The sequence below is a fragment of the Oncorhynchus keta genome, chromosome 12 (genome assembly GCF_023373465.1).
Source record: "Oncorhynchus keta strain PuntledgeMale-10-30-2019 chromosome 12, Oket_V2, whole genome shotgun sequence".
NCBI classification, from domain to species: Eukaryota; Metazoa; Chordata; class Actinopteri; order Salmoniformes; family Salmonidae; genus Oncorhynchus; species Oncorhynchus keta.
The window spans coordinates 5,796,922-5,811,252 of record NC_068432.1 but is presented as its reverse complement, the minus strand read 5'-3'; the positions used below and the strand labels follow the sequence as shown (position 1 = coordinate 5,811,252).

The following is a 14,331-nucleotide window of genomic DNA, read 5'->3' as shown; positions in this document are numbered from 1 at the left end:
AAATGCAAATGAATTACTGAAAAATCATACAATGTGATTTTGGGGATTTTTGTTGTAGATTCTGTCTCTCACAGTTGAAGTGTACCTATGATAAAAATTACAGACCTCTAAATGCTTTGTAAGTAGGAAAACCTGCAAAATTGGCAGTGTATCAAATACTTGTTCTCCCCACTGTATGCCACCACACAATCCTGTCTATAGACAAATCTTTCGACATCATCGTTTGTTTTTTTCTCTCCGACATGCACTGTCAACTATGGGACCTTAAATAGATCAGTTTGTGCCTTCCCAAATCGTGTCCAATCAATCGAATTTACCACCGGTGGAGTTCAAGTTGTAAAAACAAAGGATTAAACAGGATGCATCTGAGCTCAAATTCGAGTCTCAATGCAAAGGGTCTGAATACCTATAGATGAAGTCGGAAGTTTACATACACTTAGGTTGGAGTCATTAAAACGTGTTTTTTCAACCACGCCAAAACTATAGTTTGTTAACAAGAAATCTGTGGAAAGTCGAATAGGACATCTACTTTGTGCATGACAAGTCATTTCTCCAACAAATGTTTACAGACAGATTATTTCACTTATAATTCACTGTATCACAATTCCAGTGGGTCATAAATTTACAAATTCCAGGAAATGATGTCATGGCTTTAGAAGTTTCCGATAGGCTAATTGACATCATTTGAGTCAATTGGAGTTGTAACTGTGGATGTATTTCAAGGCCTACCTTCAAAACCGCCATAAAAAAAGCCAGACTACGGTTTGCAACTGCACATGGAGACAAAGATCGTACTTTTTGGGGAAATGTCCTGTGGTCTGATGAAACAAAAATAGAACTGTTTGGCCATAATGACCATCGTTATGTTTGGAGGAAAAAGGGGGAGGCTTGCAAGCCGGTGAACACCATCCCAAAATGTGAAGCACAGGGGTGGCAGCATCATGTTGTGGGGTTGCTTTGCTGGAGGAGGGACTGGTGCACTTCAAAATAGATGGCATCATTGGGGGGGGTGTGGATATATTGAAACAATCAGTCAGGAATTTAAAGCTTCCCGTAAACGGGTCTTCCAGATGGACAATGACCCCAAGCATACTTCCAACGCTGTGGTAAAATGGCTTAACCTATTGGGGATAGCGCTGTCTACTGCCCCTGCTGGAGTAATTGCGTGCCCATAGTAAACATTTTTTTTTTGTCAAAAGTTGCTAATATATGCAAATAAAAAATATTATTGAATAGAAAACACTCTAAAGCTTCTAAAACCGTTTAAATTATGTATGTATGTAAAGCAGAACTCTCAGGGCAGTCATTCTCCCAAACTCTCTCTTGTCATCATAAAAGTTGGCCCAACTTTGACGTCATCGCCCCCACCCTTCCCAAGCAGTTACAGGTCTGGGAAGAGTCTCTCTGTCTTCAGCGCGATCTCAGCTTTCAATGGGGCTTCTCATTGTGAGAATCGCGCGCTCACGAGAGTTTTGGCGGGCCGAAACCTTTCGGTCACGCGAAAAAACAGGTCACTTTTATGCGCGCTCTGCTCAGGTCCTGTCTTTTTTCCAAGATCGATTATACAATGCATGCGTTTCTGTTCGTCCTCACGATTGCTGTACACCTTTATAACATGTTAAAGCTTGATTATGAAGTTAGTTTGACAAGTTTAATCAACATATAATATGTAAGTTCGACGTTTTGGTGCGCATCCACTTGACTTTTGGCTACATTTCAACCGAAATGTGTCGTCTTTGAGAACCGAAAGACACAGACTGCAAAACTAAACGCTGTTTTTGGTAAGTATAATTCCTTCCAGGTCTTCTGATGGAAGAACAGCAAAGGTAAGGGAATATTTATGTGGTAAATTTGGGTTTATGTGGACTCCAAGATAGAGGAGCCATAATGCTACTTTTTGAGCGCCGACTCATAGTATAGCCTAGTGTACGAAACCTGTAACATTAAAAATAAATGTAACACAGCGATTGCGTTCAGAAGAAGTGTATCTAACTATATATATGTAGAACATGCATATTTAGTCAAAGTTTATGATGTGTATTCCTTGTTAGCTGACGTTATCTGCCGGAGCTATCGTCATTTCTCAGGACATTTGAGTAGCATTTTTTGAACGATGCATCATTGTAAACTGAGATTTATGGATATATATAGCATATTATTGAAAAAAACAAATGTACTGTGTAACATGTTATATTACTGTCATCTGATGAAGATTTCAAAAGGTTAGTGCATTATTTTTCTTTTAATCCTGCGTTTGTTGATTGCACATTTTTTTCAACTTGGCTATGCAAATTAGCTGTGTCTTCGGTGGTGGTTTGACATAAATATGTGCTATGTTTTCGCCGTAAAACATTTTAGAAATCTGACTTGCTGGGTAGATAAACAAGGTGTTTATCTTTAATTTGAGCCATTGGACTTGTTAATGTGTGGAGGTTAAATATTTTTAGGAATATTTTTGCGTTCCATGCGCCACCTTCCAGCTGAACGTGGGGGGGGGGTCCAAAATTGGAACCCTAGTCCCCTTCTGGTTAAGGACAACAAAGTCAAGGTATTGGAGTAGCCATCACAAAGCCCAGCAAAGAGGCCTATAAAACCTAACTCAGTTACACCAGCTCTGTCAGGAGGAATGGGCCAAAATTCACCCAACTTATTGTGGGAAACTTGTGGAAGGCTACCCAAAACATTTGACACAAGTTGAACAATTTAAAAGCAATGCTACCAAATACTAATTGAGTGTATGTAAACTTCTGACCCACTGGGAATGTGATGGAAGAAATAAAAGCTGAAATAAATAACTACTATAATTCTGACATTTCACATTCTTAAAATAAAGTGGTGATCCTAACTGACCTAAAACAGGGAATTTTTACTAGGATTACATTTCAGGAACTGTGAAAAACAGAGTTTAAATGTATTTGGCTAAGGTGTATGTAAACATCTGACTTCAACTGTATGTAAATAAGGTATTTCAGTTTATTTGTAATACTGTACATATGCCAAAATGTCTAAAAACCTGTTTTTGCTTTATCATTATGGGTAGTGTGTGTAGATTGAAGACACATTTGTTTTATTTAATCCATTTCAGAATAAGGCTGTTACTACAAGTGCTATTGTGTTGTTTGAAAAAAAAATACAAATCGTATTCTAATGTTACCCAAGGCCTTCAGAAAGACAAACAAATTATTAGTTTTGCAACAGCATATATTAAATATATCAATTACACTGTTAGAATGTTGCAGTCAGAATGACTGCTCATTCGTTTGTAGGGGGGATTCAGAATGTTGCAGTCAGAATGACTGCTCATTCGTTTGTAGGGGGGATTCAGAATGTTGCAGTCCATCGAGGCCCAGCGGTTGTAGTGTTAAAGAAGGATTTTTAAGCCTTGACTAGAGTTGTCAAAAAGTAGGCTAAATGTGAACAGTTCTGACATTTTTAATATGCGCCTTGGAATTCAATAAGAGGGAAGCACACGGTTGCATCCCCGATGTGTCTGTCGTTATACACTTCTGGCCTACTTCTAAGCTGAAATGCCTGTGAGAAGGACCCGATCACATGACGGGCATTGGCTAATAAGAATTGAGATATCTGAGAGAGCTATGTGAGTGTGGTGCTTCGGTGCACGGCAGCCGGGAGAAGGGAATTATAATGATTATATTCAGCCCAAGGGCACAACGGCGACTTTCGCCGCAAAAGGAATGGATTTTTAGGGGGCAATACAGCCACACAAGGGGGATGCCAGGGGGAAATTTGAGGCCTGGTGGTAATATTATCAAGTGCTTGTTAAATTGTGAATGAGAGACTGATGAAGTGTGTGTGTGCGGCTTGCACAAGAAACAAAGCAGAGCTCATGCCTTTCATGCAAGTTTGTATCACATCTAAAGTTGCATAAATAAGGCTAAATTAAGCATATAGGAGGACCAGTTTCTTTGTCAAACACTCAACACAGAATAGCCACATGTGTGCACTTCCTTTGAAATCGTTTGGAGAAAATAACCTTGCCATTTAATTAAGCTATGTTCAATTTTGTCTATAAAATAATAAAAATAATGCCATGGAATTCTAAGCAAATGTTTTCTGCTAAATAAACAAGTGTAGACAACAGCAATATGGCATAGCCATATCAGGGCCTAACATAAAGACAACTCAGAGTATGCAATTCTGTTCTTCTGAAATAGACTACATTTTCTTCATATCATGCTTCTTTAGACCTGTCCAAAATACACAATGGATTTAGGCTATAGGCTAAAATTAGGTGTAGGCTATATTACATGGATTTATTAGACTTTTTCAAATGTAGACGTGGCTTGTAGGCTATGCGTGGAAGCAAGGAGATGCTACATTTGTTCATGTTAATTAACAGTAAATTACCGTGAGACCGACAGTTATTTGCTTGACAATGACCTTGACACAATTGAGACATGGATTGTGTATGTGTGCCATTCAGAGGGTAAATGGGCAAGACAAAATATTTAAGTGCCTTTGAACAGGGTATGGCAGTAGGTCCCCCGGATTGAGTGTCAAGAACTGCAACGCTGCTGGGGTTTTCACGCTCAACAATTTCCCTTGTTTATCAAGAATGGTCCACCACCCAAAGGACATCCAGCCAACTTGACACAACTGTAGGAAGCATTGGTGTCAAAAATGGCCAGCATCCCCGTGTAACGCTTGATACCTTGTAGTCCATACCCCCAAAAATTGAGGCTGTTCTAAGTGTAGGTGCTAAATGAAATACATCCTCATCACTAGAGACAGACATCAATCTATAAAAACGGTGTTCACGTTGACGTTCTTTTCTACTGCTCTGTCTCCAGCGGGTCTTGTTGCTATGCACGTTGCTAACGAATGAGTGGTCCCTTTCATAACATATTGTGGGAGTGTAACATGACAGAAACAGACCAGAAATTTGCTAATTAGCCCTTAAAAAGAAAAATTCCACCCAAAATCTATCTTTCGGTATTTGTTTCATTAGCCCATTGTTGACAGTCCCAAAATGTTTTTCTTGTCAGCAATCACGTTTTCAAGATACCCAACTTTAAAAACACAGAAGTCGCATTTTGCATCATATTAATCCAAATGCATCATTATGGGAATGATTTCTGTATTGTTAAAGTGAGGCATCTTAAACTTGATTGCTGACATGCAAAACACTTTGGGACTATGTCAACAATGGACTAATGAAACAAATCGTTATTGGGTGGAATTTTCCTTTAACTCGCAGTCACAATTCATACTTCTTTGATTGAAGGGGACAAACACCTGTCCACAGGCAAACTACTCTATAGGAACCCACTGAGAAGTGCCCCTATGGGGAAGGAAAGGAACAGGAAAGGGGGATACTTAGTCAGTTGTACAACTGAATGCATTCAACTGTCTTCCGCATTTAACCAAACCCCTCTGAATCAGAGAGGTGCAGGGGTCTGCCTTAATCAACATCCACGTCTTTGGCGCCCGGGGAACAGTGGGTTAACTGCCTTGCTCAGGGCCCGGGGAACAGTGGGTTAACTGCCTTGCTCAGGGCCCGGGGAACAGTGGGTTAACTGCCTTGCTCAGGGCCCGGGGAACAGTGGGTTAACTGCCTTGCTCGGGCAGAACGACAGATTTTTTTACCTTGTCTGGTCGGGGATTCGATCCAGCAACCTTTCGGGTTACTGGCCTAACGCTCTAACCACTAGGCTACCTGCCGTCCCAGATGCACCATAAGGTAATAGGTACAAGTGCCATGTTGAGTCAGTGGGCAGACAACATCTGGTAGTCCGGACAGAGCAAAATTCAGTTGGTGATAACAGCAACCAAAAAGCACAATATAGGACTGAAGGGCTCAATTAAATTCATATCATTTTTACCTTCGTTCAAATTAATTGGAACTAGGTATACGAAGACGTGAGTGCAGACTAGTTAGCTGACTAAGAAATACACAACATAGCCTAAATATCACTCGGCAAATTTGATTAAATCTGGCCTATTACACTAAGTACTAGGCCTACATCAGATATTTCACTATGGGAGAACTGAACACTAAGGTAGACAGCTCCGCATTCACCTGAAAACACCTTTTAATCTCTATTTAAAAATCAGCTCATTATCAAGACACAATGCTCTGAATGTTCAAATTCTTGGGCTTACAGAATCAATGAACCTGCCTGGAGGATCACTCAGCAGTAGTAACAGCATGGCTGTTTAATCCAGACAGCAAACAAAGAAATCACAGCCCCTGAAGTCACTCAACTCTCACCTCTCCTTGTCTGGCTCATTTAACCAGTGAGCGTGGCAAATTAAAAAAAAAGAGCTCCTTGCCAAGCGTCCGCCCGGCTGCCACGCCACTGGGAAGGCAGGGAGGAAACCTGTCTACTTAAACACTCCCTACTCCCTGCTCAGCTCAACCATCGTCTCTTGCTGAGGGGTGTATTATTAACTCTGCCTTCCTCAGCCCTCAAGCCACCACTGTTAAAACAAGGTAACAGTCAACATGTCACCACCACCCCCCGCGAATTTGACGCAGCGCCCCCTTGGGCCAATCAGTGTCATTTTGCAAATGTCAGATCTATATGGCAAGACGCACCATTCACCCAAGTTTCATCAACATTGGGCGAGTTGTGTCTGGGATATTGTGTGGGTTAAATACTCATATCCCTGAGCATGTGTGCCAAATTTCATTACTCTGAGTCAAACAGATCAAGAGATCTAAAAATGAGTTTGTAATAGCGCCACTGTATGGACGATATGAATGTTCATGGATTTGTTGAGTCTTGACAGTGTTTTCATCATGTATACCAAATTAATAACCTTGACTGATTTATATGCATTTATGTGCAAGACAATGCCCACGTGAATGTTTATTTGACAATAACGGCCATGTTGTTTAAGGTACTTGCCTGGAAAATATTGTGTTGAGAGACCTTTGTCTACAAAAAAGTATGTGGACACCCCTTCAAATTAGTGGATTCGGCTATTTCAGCCACACCTGCTGATGGCAGGTGTAAATCAAGCACACAGCCATGCAATCTCCATAGACAAACATTGGCGGTACATTGGTCTTAATGAAGAGCTCAGTGACATTCAACGTGGCAACGTCATAGGACGCCATCTTTCCAACAAGTCAGGGCATCAAATATTTGTCCTGCGAAAGCTGCCCCAGTCAACTAAGTGCTGTGATGGAGAAAAGGAAACGTCTAGGAGCAACAACGGCTCAGCCGCGAAGTGGTAGGCCACACAAGTTCACAGAACGGGACTGCTGAGTGCCGAGGCTGCATATGGCAAGACGCGTCATTCACCCAAGCTTCGTCAAAATCGAGCCAGTGCCGTCTGAGATATCTAACGTATGAGCGTACGGAAACAGATCCACAGTCTTCTCACAGATTTCATCGTGGGGGACAACAAACAGGGTGATCAGGGGATAGAGAACAGGTGGAGGGCTGGCCGTCCGATTAGCAGCAGCAGGGAAGAATCCCAAATGGCATCCAATTCCCTTGATAGTGCACTACTTTTGACCAGGGCTCATACGGTCAATCAAAAGTAGTTCATGATTAAGGGAATAGGAGTTCCAATTGGGATTGCAACCCAGAAACCCAATCCTCCACTACTCCAATGATTCAGGTTAAGAGGATAGAGATGTATTTCCAATAGCCTGTTAACCCTCCCCTGACAGAGCCACCCCCGCACAATTCCCCTTTGGACACGACCCTTGTCCCCAAACTTAATTATAACCACCAAAACCACTCAATTAAGACTAATGGATAAATAAAATAGTACCTTCACATGTTTTTGTTATTCTCTGTACTGTGGCGTGGGGGGGGACTCAAGCACACTGACAGCGTTGTGTATTGCAGCACATAGAGAGTTGCGATAACCCGATAAGACCCGGCCCACGCATGTTCCTGCAGTGGCAGGACTCAGGGGGGAGGTCTATAGAAGGGAAATGGGATCGGCAGCAACTGCGTGACAAACACGGACATCACTTAATCTAAAGGCCCCGTGCGTGGCTAAGTGGCGGGCCCAAATGAAAGAGGAGCTCTGGACACATCGATCTGCCGTTTGAGGTTATTAGTGGGCCTTTACCACAGAGGGTGTGCGCGCGGTGTGTGTGTATGTGCGTGCGTTTGTGGTGTGTCTGTGCGCACGGTGTGTGTGTGTGTTGTATGTGTACGTGTATGTGCCCGTTTGTGTCTCAGGGGACCACTGAGTCTGTCTGCTCTGCTCAGCCTCCCTCTCCATCCTGGTAATTAAATCGGCCATTTGGACCTAGTTAGCTGCCTACCTCTCTCCACTCTATACAACATACTTTACTGGAGCCTTGCCTGACGTAGCCCCTGATTGTTTTCCTCGGGGAGGCTGCACGGGGCATCCTGAGCAGATAGCACAGGGCAGGCTACCCCTGGTCTCAGTCAAACTACATTATGGACAGAGTTGGTGTGAGTGTTACTGAAACATCGTTCAGAAAGCCTAACAGACCACAGACTTAAAGTATCTCTACGGAAAATATTGTTTTTATTACAAGCAGACTTTGCTGATTGCTATTTTACTGAGGAAAAATGGACTTACTATAACAAGTGGTTGTCTCACCTAGCTATCCTAAGATGGACGCACAACTGTAAGTTGCTCTGGATAAGATTGTCTGCTAAATGACTACATTGCAAATGTAGCCCTTTCACCATCTGCCCAATGGATGACGCAGGATTGTGTAAGCCATATAGCTGGACAGACAGACAGACAGACAGACAGACCAACGCACATATACGTCATTATAACAACAAACGACACACACACACTCACATTACGTACACATTGTCCCCACCTTCCCTGTGCCAGCCACTCACCCTCTCCAGGTCCTGGCGTAGGTGTGTGAACAGTTTGAGGCGTCGGTACAGCACGTCCTGCTCCTGCTGCGCCAGGTTATCGACCTCGTCTCTCTTCAACGTCACCAGAGGACGGTTGAAGTTGGACTTCCTCCTCAGCTTCCAGAACTGGTACAGAAAATCCACGTGGGCGTCCGGCAGGCCCAGGCTCTCCGCCACGTCTTTGGGGTCCACAAGGCGGTAGAACTCGTCCTCCAGCTCCTGTAGCTTCTGTTTGCGCTGGCTAGCCTTCTCCCGCTCTATCTGGTCCCGGTCTGGACGCTCTGCCGGCGGCCGCTCGCTGGTCGCTTGGTGGTGGTCCGGCGCAGTTACAGAGGCTCTGTGGTCGTTGCCGTGTCCAGCCCAGTCTGGTTTGCTGCTGGCACCAGCGCTGTTGGTGTGGTTACTGTTGCCGGTCATGGCGTTGTTACTGTTGCCGGGGGCGGTAGTGCTACTGTGCTCCAGGCAGTAGGATTTGAAGCGCACTTCATCATTCTCTGCCAGGATGGTGCGCATCTCAAGGCCATGGTCAAAGGCGCAGGTCACATGGAAGGCCACAATGCAGGACGGCATGGAGCACTGGGGAGGGAGGTGAGGAGGAGAGGAAGCACAAGGGAGTAAAGGAAAGATACGTTTCAATATGAGTGTCACGTCAAACACCGCTTCAGAGTTGTTAAACACGCATACAGAAGACGGGTACACAGTCCGGCAATCTGTAGGGGAAACAATATTGTTTGTCTCTGACGATGTCGTCTTCACACAAACATGGTAATGACTGCTTCGCAATACTGTCACAACTCCTTCCTCTGCCACCACAAAGAGAAATATGTGTGACAGAGATAGTGTTCAGAGAAATTAGTGTTCAGCTAAATTTCCTCGGCCTGCCTCTATACTGTCTACCCCAGACAACTATACTGTCTACCCCAGACAAACAGGAGCTCCGCTATCTCCTGGCCTGTGGGCAACACGATCAACATAAAATCTTGGTTCCTATAAGTATCAGAAGCCACAGAGAACAACAAGGGAACCCAGATCTGTCCGTGCCTCCCTACATTACAACCGCAGTCTAAAAATCAAACCTCTGCTGTTGCCTTTCCTCAGGCCTACCCATTTCAGACCTCACCAAAGACTGCCTCTGGGAGAGGTCTCATGTGGGGACGAGGGGAGGATGGGTTATAGCAGTGTTTTCCATGCCATCAGAGAGCAGCAGAACAAGAGGCCCACATTCTCTAAGGGCCTGGGATGACAATGACAGGCCTGCTCAGCTCAGGGTCTGCATCCCGAACGGTACCCTATTCCCTATCTAGTGCACTACTTTTGACCGGGGCCCACAGGGACACCCATACGGCTCTGGTAAAGTACTGCACTATGTAGGGAATAGGGTGCCACGTGGGACAAAGCCAGGGTGTCCCTGTGGCTGCCTGGGAACTGGCTCTCCTCCCTCCCTCTTTCCCTTTCTTTCGCTCTGTCTACAGAGGCCCAACTCACAGAAGATATCACAGCCCACTTGTCACTCTGGCCCTCTCCTGTGCCCATTCTCTCTCTTTATCCCTCCCGCTCCCTCGCTGTTCTCCAGAGGCCCAATGCACTCCCATCACTGAAGCAGAGAACTTGTGGCTCTGACTCTCCCTTTCCATGCTTTCCCTCTTCATCACAGTAGAGTATTCCACTTGTCTCAGTGGCTGTCTCCCTCCTGAGGGTTGAGAGCCCATACGGCTTTGTCTGCCATGATGAGGCGAGAGAGATAAGTCAGAACTGGAAACCACTATTCCTCATCTCTTTACCCTGCTGCTTGGTTATGCCCTCAATACCAGCTCCCCACACTGACTCCCATTGTCAGTCCGCTAAACATTAAATGGAAGTAGTTATTTTCAGTCCAAATATATCACACAGTCTGGTGGATAAAGATACAGTACGAGCTCTGCTGCTTCACTGTACCCTTCCTGGACATATATAGTGCACTATATAGTGCACTTAAAGTAGTGTGTTGTGTAGGGGATAGGGTGCCATTTGGGACCAAGTAATTCTTGATGAGCTACTTTTTTTTTTTAAGTGAGTATTTGAAGATAATAATCCTCCAATAAAACATCATTCATAATTTGTCAGACAGCAGTTCATTGAATACACACACACGTGTGGTTAGTTAGTGTAGCCGTTTCAGCTGTTTGGCATCAAAACGGGCCCAAGCTTGCTATCTGGGGATTTGTCTTCCGCGAACCATCATAATCCATACACCAGTAATAGTCTACAATTAAAATGGCAAGATAATAACGTATCTCAATTGTATCAAAAAGTTGTTTTCGTTGCTAGACAGTTGCATACAGGGACCATTCTAGTTTGCTTCGTCCAGCAACGAGCAATTGTTTACATGGCTAGCTGAGCTGGCCAGTTGCATTCTGCTGTTAATTTTGATTGAGGACTATGATAATCTTTTTCATTTTGCCAGTTTGTCATTCATGTTTAACTAGCTAGCTACTGAAAATAGCCACTGCGGTGCGAACGCAAAACAATTAGCAAGCTAATCAAACCGCATGTTGAGTTATAGGGACATGCTAAGTTGGCTAGCTAGATAGCCACGATGAAATGATAGCTAAATAGCTAGCTACTGTTTTTTTTTTTGCATGTTCAACTCGCTGGCCAGCTAGATGAATACCATTTACATCTAGCCAGTTGGTAATTACGAAGCTAAATGTTTGCTAAATCTAGCTAGTTGTCTTCATTGCCATTATTGGAATGGAAGCAGATTAAGCGTGCACAGGGCATTTTAATACAGCTGTAGCAGTATTAACAATAACAAGCTGTATGGGCATTAATTAAATCATGTTTAAACCCATAAGAGTCTTTGTACTTCGAGCTTATTGTTTGGGAGTCAATGAATATTATTGCCGGTATGCAAGGTTTTAATGTCTTGTCTATTTTTGTCTGCTTTCCTCCTTTATAGCTTTAATTGTCTGGAGCCTGATTTTTAAACATTTTTTGCAAATTTATTCTAAATAAACTGAAATATTACATTTATATAAGTATTCAGACCCTTTACGCTGTACTTTGTTGAAGCACCTTTGACAGCGATTACAGCCTCGAGTCTTCTCGGGTATGACGCTACAAGCTTGGCACACCTGGATTTGGGGAGTTGCTCCTATTCTTCTCTGCAGATCCTCTCAAGCTCTGTCAGGTTGGATGGGGAGCGTCGCTGCACAGCTATTTTCAGGTCTCTCCAGAGCCGTTTGATCGGGTTCAAGTCCGGGCTCTGGCCGGGCCACCCAAGGACACTCAAAGACTTGTCCCGAAGCCACTCCTGCATTGTCTTGGCTGTGTGCTTAGGGTTGTTGTCCTTTTGGAAGGTGAACCTTTGCCCCAGTCTGAGGTCCTGAGCGCTCTGGAGAAGGTTTTCATCAAGGATCTCTTTGTACTTTGCTCCGTTCATCTTTCCCTCGATCTTGACTACTCTCCCAGTCTCTGCCACTGAAAAACAACCACACAGCATTCTGCTGCTACCACCATGCTTCGCTGTAGGGATGGTGCCAGGTTTCCTCCAGACGTGACGCTTGGCATTCAGGCTAAAGAATCTTGGTTTCATCAGACCAGAGAATCTTGTTTCACATGGTCCGAGTCCATTAGGTTCCTTTTGGCAAACTCCAAGCAGGCTGTAATGTCCCCTTTACTGAGGAGTGGTTTCCGTCTGGCCAATCTACCATAAAGGCCTGATTGGTGGAGTGCTGCTGAGATGGGAGAACCTTCCAGAAGTACAATCATCTCCACAGAAGAACTCTGGAGCTCTGTGAGAGTGACCATTGGGTTTTTGGTCACCTCCTTGACCAAGGCACTTCTCCCCCGATTGCTCAGTTTGGCCAGCTCTAGGAAGAGTCTTGGTGGTTCCAAAATTCTTCCATTTAAGAATGATGGAGGCCACTGTGTTCTTGGGGACCTTCAATGATGCAGAAATGTTTTGGTACCCTTCCCCAGATCTGTGCTTAGACACAATCCTGTCTCGCAGCCTCTACAGACAATTCCTTCGACCTCATGGCTTGGTTTGTGCTCTGACATTCACTGTCAACTGTGGGACCTTATATAGGCAGGTGTGTGCCTTCCCAAATCATGTCCAATTAATTGAATTACCACAGGTGGACTCCAATCAAGTTGTAGAAACATCTCAAGGATGATCAAATGATGCACCTGAGCTCAATTTCAAGTCTCATATCAAAGGGTCTGAATGGCTTTTTATTTTTAATACATTTGCAAACCTTTCTAAAAAAACAGTTTTTCACTTTGTCATTATGGGGTATTGTGTGTAGATTGAGGAGGGCTTATTTTTATTTATTTAATCAATTTTTAGAATAAGGCTGTAACGTAACAAAACGTGGGAAAGGTCAAGGGGTATGAATACTTTCTGAATGTACAGTATGCTTTCAGGCTAGATTTGTTTGTTCATATCTTAACCTGAACCAAAGTTACTGAAAGAATCTTATGATATAGGCCTAGGTCTAAATATTGTTTTTACATTGTGGTGTTTGAAGTTTTCCTAAATTTAGGCTCCCGCCTTTAGCACTTTCCTTTGTTTGTTTTTTAAGCATTACCTCACTGCTTCAGCACATGGCCACAATCACATGTGTTCTATTGTGAATTCTTTAAGAGATGGGTGGGTCTAGAGCCTCAGAACGATGCTACATGGGCGTAAACAAAGAGCAGCACTGTAGCTGTTCAATGTGAAAGGTTATCTTTATTATACAAGAACAGGCAATTTAATACTGTAAATGGTTTGCCTAAAGGGGTGAGAACAAAAATCATTTTGGGGAATTTGGTTAAAGTGTTACGTTTCTAAAATCCTACATTTCCCAAGGACTCATGTAGAGCAAGTGTGAAAGCCACAGCGAAATGTTTGAATGCTTTTTTCTCCTAAATGGGATTATAAATGTATCGACTTTTAAAACCGTATTACTTCCCCATGTTTCCTCTAACTACAGTGTATGCTATGCCATTTTGAAGCTCTGAGTCTGTACTTTTATCCAATGCAAAAAAACACCATTTACATGTTTGTTTTTTAAACATAAGACCAAAAATAGATGGTGGGTCACGTATGTGCTGCTAATGAGAAACTTAAATTCAATTAAAATGAAGAACTCCTTATCACACCTTCATGGCATCTTTAACACCCGCAGGTGCACTGAAATGCTAATATGAAAAGGGGGGCTTACTGCGCGTGTGCGCGCATAGAATGTTGTGTAGAAATGCATCTGTCTGGTGATACGATTGTGTGTACTGGTGCAGTAAAGTGAGGTTTTCTGGTAATGTGTGTGGCTCACCTGTATGCAGGTGCCTGTGTGTTCTCGACACAGGCTGCAGAACAGGGCCCAGCGGCTGGAGGGGATGTGGGACACCTTGGTAATGGGCTCCATCTTCTCCGGGCAGCCTATACTCACCTAGATAACACACACACAGAGTCAAAACAGATGTTTCTTACAAGACATTAATACACACAGAACAGTTTTGACAGATGCTCATC

General features: G+C 43.6%; 1 protein-coding gene across 2 annotated transcripts in view; it reads right to left on the bottom strand.

The window, feature by feature from the left end:
* The window catches only part of LOC118390902 (protein Jade-1-like), a 154,101-nt gene that overhangs the window by 53,451 nt on the left and 86,319 nt on the right, over positions 1–14,331 (bottom strand). For both annotated transcript variants that reach the window (XM_035781645.2, XM_035781646.2), the window contains 2 exons: positions 14,132–14,248; positions 8,814–9,410 (listed from right to left, as the gene is read on the bottom strand). In XM_035781645.2, the coding sequence (XP_035637538.1) occupies positions 8,814–9,410; positions 14,132–14,248 (714 nt within the window). The remainder of the gene's footprint in view (positions 1–8,813; positions 9,411–14,131; positions 14,249–14,331) is intronic.